General features: G+C 32.4%; 1 protein-coding gene across 2 annotated transcripts in view; it reads left to right on the plus strand.

Moving 5' to 3' along the window:
* LOC107444278 (uro-adherence factor A-like) overlaps positions 1 to 5,520 on the plus strand; it is a 706,709-nt gene extending 701,189 nt beyond the window's left edge. For both annotated transcript variants that reach the window (XM_071182438.1, XM_071182439.1), the window contains 3 exons: positions 2,368 to 2,554; positions 3,755 to 3,890; positions 5,367 to 5,520. In XM_071182438.1, the coding sequence (XP_071038539.1) occupies positions 2,368 to 2,554; positions 3,755 to 3,890; positions 5,367 to 5,418 (375 nt within the window). In that variant the 3' untranslated portion in view covers positions 5,419 to 5,520. The remainder of the gene's footprint in view (positions 1 to 2,367; positions 2,555 to 3,754; positions 3,891 to 5,366) is intronic.
* Positions 5,521 to 6,000: the final 480 nt, after the last annotated feature.

Below are 6,000 nucleotides of genomic sequence, written 5' to 3' on the forward strand. Positions count from 1 at the left end.
TAAAAATTGTGTCCAAACTGTACCTAACTCTCAACAACCTATGTGTTTACTTTTTAATAATTTTTTATCTAATGAGGCAATGAAACCCTCCGTTTACCGGAGCAAAAAATTTACTCTGACAAGCAAAATAAAGATTTGTCATTCTTCAGAAACATCAAGAACAAGTTTCTGAAGCCACCTTCGGTCTCATGCTCACTAGCAATCTCATCACAAAAATGCGAAAATGGTTTGATAGCTTCCTATAATATATCAAAGTTAATTGTTAAATCTGGAAAAGCTCATACCATCGGCGAAGAGTTAACACTGCCAACTGTCAGGAAAGTTTTAAAAACAGTTTTACACCATCCAGTCGCATCCAATGTAATCAAAAATATCCCATTAAGCAACAATACAGTGTGGCAACGGATTGATGAGATGGCTGAAGACATTGAAGTTTCCTTATGCAAACTTTTGATATCCAACGTATTTTTCCTTCAAGTGGATGAGTCAACAAGTAATAAGGCTTTACTGTTGACTTACGTCCGGTTTGTGAAGGAAAGAAAAATTATTCAAGAGATGCTTTTTCAAGAAACTTGATTGTAGTTACCAAAGGAGAATATATTTTTAATACTGTCGAAGATTATCTTAAAGAGAAAAACATTCCTCTTGCGAATATGTATTATGTTTGTTGCCACTTCTGCAATGGTGGGTCGACATCGTGGGCTTATTACCCTTTTGAAGAGGGTGGTACCAGATATTTTAGCTGTTCACTGCTTCATTCACAGACAGCATTTAGTTGGAAAAAAAGTTCAGCGACCGTTTTCATCAGTCATTGCAATATGTTGATCTCTTCTGTGAACGAAATTCGCAGTAATGCTCTTAACAATCGATTATTCAGACAGTGTGTAAGAAAAATGATGAAGAATTCAATCGCTTACTGCTACACACTAAAATTTGCTGGCTTTCCCAAGGCGACTGTCTCAATAGGTTTTGGAATCTTTTCGACTCTGCGCTTGAGTTCCTCGAAGACAGAGACGTAGCTCTGAGACAGATTTGCGGGAATTTAAGATTGACGTTGCATATATGACGGATTTATTTGCAAAATTTAATGATGTAAATTTACAACTTCAAGGAGACGAGCTCGATTTGGTCAATAGAAAATCAGTTATTTCTGCCGTTCTAAAAAAACTCATTTTGTTGAATCAAAATTTCGGTCGAAATGATTTCAGCTAATTTCCAATCTTATTGGGTCTTAAAAAGAATGGTGAAATTCCCTCTGATGATATACAAGAATATTGTCAACACCTTGAGTCTTTGCACATTGCTGAGCGTTTTAAGGATGTTTTGTCTCCGTAAGTCCCTCAATGGGTTTTAAACTCTTTTGTGAATGCTAAAACTGCAGAGGTTCAGATTCAAAAGGAATCGGCCGAACTTTCAACTAATGAAACTTTGAAATGGTGATAGTCTCACAGAATTTTACCTTCAAGGTACCATCAGTCGCCTTAACCCAGAACTGTGGACTATCGTCAAAAAATGCTTAATTGCCTTCCCTTCCTCCTACCTAGTCGACTACTTTTTAGAGTAAAAAAAACATTTTCGAGTGTTTTTTTAATTATATTTTTTTAATTATATTTGTTTGATTTAAAAAAAAAAATATTTAACGCGTAAGAAAATTACTTGAAAATGTTGCCTCTTATAATTCAGCATATCCCCTCCATCCCAATACTCTAAATAACTGGATTTTCACAAAGGGGACGTTGAAATTTTTTGCTGCTTAGGGTGTCGGCTACGTTAAAAAGGCTGAGAATCTATGCTCTAAGGTATCATGATAAAATAATCAAACTTAACTACACTTACCTAATTTTTTTATATATTATGAGAACATATTTTATTGTTAATGCCAAACCATTGCCAAAGTGCATGTTCTGGTAGTTTTAACGTTGCTCTTTTTTCTCAGTGCACTACATTTATTAAATTTTTCTTCCTCTAAGGAACCTGTAGCATTTCGGAACATTTTTGTGGTCTGTATTTAAATATTATACCAAAACCATTTTCATTTTATAATAATTACAAGACCATTGCCAAAGAGCTTCGACAAAAATTGCCAAGCTCTTTGGTGTTCCCATAGAGCTAAAAAACACGGTAAATTTTACCATATTTTGGTAGTTTTAACGTTGCTCTTTTTTCTCAGTGTGCTATACTTATTATATTTTTCTTCCTCCAACGAACCTGTAGCATTTCGTAACATTTTTACTGTCTGAATTTAAATACAGCCCGATTCAAATTGCAATCACAATGTACTCAACAATCTACTACTAGTTTTTACATCTAGTTGTTATTACTTATTCTAGTGTCCAGTTATAGCACAAAGAATAATTTTTGTTGCAGGCGGACCCGTACGTGGACGAGTGCCTGCGGAATGCCCAACTGCCTCCCATTTCAATTCCAAACGTCATCTGCCAGGGTCCACTGAGTAAGCTGAGTCAGCGTTGGAAAGCATGGCGTAAGCGCTTCTTCCTCCTAAAAGGCGCATCACTTTACTTTTACGCCGACCGCAACGCCAAAGTTGCCTTAGGTAATGCCTTTATTTATTTTTATTTTATATTTTGTAATCGGCGTCAATGTTCAACTCCATGGCCTTGTTATCTTGAACCTAAGCTAGAACACAAGAGAACTCCTGAATCAAGCATTAGGGCAAACTAGCATTCTTGAAAAACTTTCTGATATAACTAACCTACATTTGCCTTACATGGGGAAGAAAAACCACCTGAACCTTCCACGGTTACACCGATTGCAACGAAATTCTAACCCATGATCGGTCTTCCACTGAATTTATTTTGTGGTTGGTGCGATGAGGGAGATGAATCCTTCTCAACTAGTCACCTCTTAGATTCGAAGCTGGGTCATCTCATTGGGAGAAGAACCCTCTATTCCCTGAGCCACCGTAGCTCACTTATCACTATTCAATAGTAAATACAAAACTAAAATAATGACTAGCTTATATTGTATATACAGGATGTATAAATTTTTTATTTCTGCATCTAAAGGTGCCACCCTAAACTAATGTAAATCTAACATGGCGATGAAATTCATTGAAAAAACCTAATCATATATTTATTTTAAACAAGATTCTCTTCCGTAAAGGAATGATATTATTGAACTAAATTCAATCGTTAATCAATTAATGCTTACTCAGTTCTTGACGAATTTATCCTTTTAAGAAGCCTTGTGACATTACTATGCAAGTCTAGCAAGTCCTTGGCTTAAAAACGAAAAAAGTGTTTTTTTAAACTATCAACTGTTAATTGAATCTTTGTGTCCCTGGTGTAAGAACAAACGTGCTTGTCTTTACTTGTCTAGTTCATAAAAAATGACAAACCTGCTTCAACGAGGAAGGTCGCTGCAATGGAGTCACAATGAAGTATTCATTGGGATTAATATTTACTTCGTCTTAACGGGGGGAATCTATGTTCGTATTACAGAATGCAATTACTAATGTTTTTCAATGTAACGTGATAGGTAAACTGTTTTTCTTCGTCTTAAGCGAAAATTTATGCTAATTGTTTCCGTCTTAACGAGTTCCGACTGCCGTTTAAAAATTAATCATAGACCTTGTTAAACTAAATAAGTTAATTATATTCCTTGATCGCTTAGTCGCATTTCATTTATTTCATCAACTTCTTGTGATTATGTCAGTTAACGCAATAAATTATTTTAATGTTTATTTGATTCATATTAGAGATAACTTTTTTATGATCATTTATGTACATTTTAGGTCTCTTTCAATTGCATGGTTACAAGGTCCAAAGCTGTAGTTATCAAGGAAAGAAAAATACATTTGAAGCAGTACCACCGGAGCCCAGACTGAAGCATCTTTATTTTCTAGCAGATTCAGAAACTGATAAGAAAAGGTAACGCATTTCATGATTTTTAATAACCTAATTTTCTTATATATACAGCGGAAAATGTACATCAATGAGGCTGTTTATGCATACGTGAAGTTAATAAGTTTATATTCATAAAGAAGAGTTTTATTCTACATCATTTACGAACAAAAAGTTTAAGCGACAGTTGGAGGTGTAACTTTTAGAACATAACTCATTTAAAAACGTATAAAAATTCGACTAATTGTTTCCAAGCTTGGGATTTCTTATTTACTTGAAGCTGGATCCATTATTTTTAAGACGAATCAGAGTCCAGTTTCCTCCTCTTAAATATTAATTAGTGATCCTTCACTTATGTGCAGTTTTGGCAAAGACTACATAAATACATATTAAGGGTGGTAATTACAAGACTTGCAAAGCTCAATGCATGTATAACTATATGTAACTATATGTACATAACTATATGTATATGTAACTATATGTATATATAACTATATGTATATATAACTATATGTATATATAACTATATATATATATGTAACTATATGTATATATTACTATATGTATATAACTAAATCTAAAAACTATATTGCTTTATCTCCCTAAATATGATGTTAAACAACCCAAAAAATTGTGCAAGGGCACTCTTCCGGGTTAACCAAGTCGAGCTTTCGATTTAAAAGATGTAATTTAAATCGAAACACTTCATATTTAATAAACTTATACCAAACTTTTGCGCTTTTTCTTTGTACCAGAATTATTTTCAATTCCGAAATGTTGGCGCTCTTTGAATATCAAGAAACGCCAAATAGAATAGTTTGTTTAGAATCTGGAATAAGCTAGCTAGAGTTACTTGTCATTTTCGACGCTGATTTTTATAAACAGAAACAAAATTTCGCCGTTAAATAATTTTGTATATTTTTATATGTGTAATAAGGATAATTATACTTCAATTTTTAAATCTCTTAGAAATGTATTAATTGATTTTTTAACGTATAATTTCTATCCACTTTGTTAAGCCTGGTTTGGATTTATCCTGTGCAACGCACATGTTTATTTACGAACTAATTTAATTTTAAAAATTGGTGTTTACATGCATTTTCAATTAATGATTCTTACCTTATATTGTATTGTAAAAATAATTTTACTGACTCTAAGGTATATTTTACCCTACTGTAATTATAAATGTGAATGTTATTGAATAACAAAAATGGTGGCGGCTACTTCACACCAAGTAGTGTAAAAGAACATAGGTATAATGAAACATTAGATCCATGAACATTAGAAACATTAGTTACATATGGTGCTTAACTACACCACTTTAGTGTAAATTGGTTACCACCATTTTTGGTGTTCAGATACATTATTATTTTTTTACAGTTCACAATTGGGTCATTTAATGATATGCTTTTTAATTATCTTTGTATTCTTCATCGTAGCCTTTCACTTTTCAAGACCAATGTAATTATTTTATTTCTCAATATTTTTTATCTTGTTTTTCAGGTGGTTAGCCGCACTAGAATATTCAATTGATAGATGGATTAAAATTGGATAACGATGGTGATCCTAGCTCCATCAATATCAATAATGTGTAAAAAAAAAATTATTAAAACACGTGGTCCAATATATGCTCAGTTAAGAGATGAGAGTTATGTAAAATGATCATTGTATATGCCATTTGTGGATGTCAATGAAGTTTTGTACAATGCGAATACTGTTGTAAGAGATAATCATATTGTTGAAGTTATCAACAAACCATGATGAAATGCATTTTCTAACTTCAATCTGTTCGATCGAATTATATTTATGCTTTGCGTAAACAAATGACAGTATTATTACTAGAGTCGAATCAAATCTTCCAGGAAACAAAGAAAAGTTATTATATTATTTTAATAACTTTAAGTAAATAAAATAAAATTACATTTCAGTTCCGTCAAATCTACGTTAAATAAATAAAAAGGAGTGTAATAAGCCAATTTTTTATCATTATCCATTTTTATAATTTAATGTTTTATTCTAATAGCATCATAGGCAAATCATATTCTTTCCAAATTTTAGTCAGCAATCATCAATGCGTTTTCAAAGTAATTGACATACATCATGCAATTAAATATAATTAACAATTTCTTTCAATGCT

Source organism: Parasteatoda tepidariorum, chromosome 6 (assembly GCF_043381705.1).
Source record: "Parasteatoda tepidariorum isolate YZ-2023 chromosome 6, CAS_Ptep_4.0, whole genome shotgun sequence".
Lineage (NCBI taxonomy): Eukaryota > Metazoa > Arthropoda > Arachnida > Araneae > Theridiidae > Parasteatoda > Parasteatoda tepidariorum.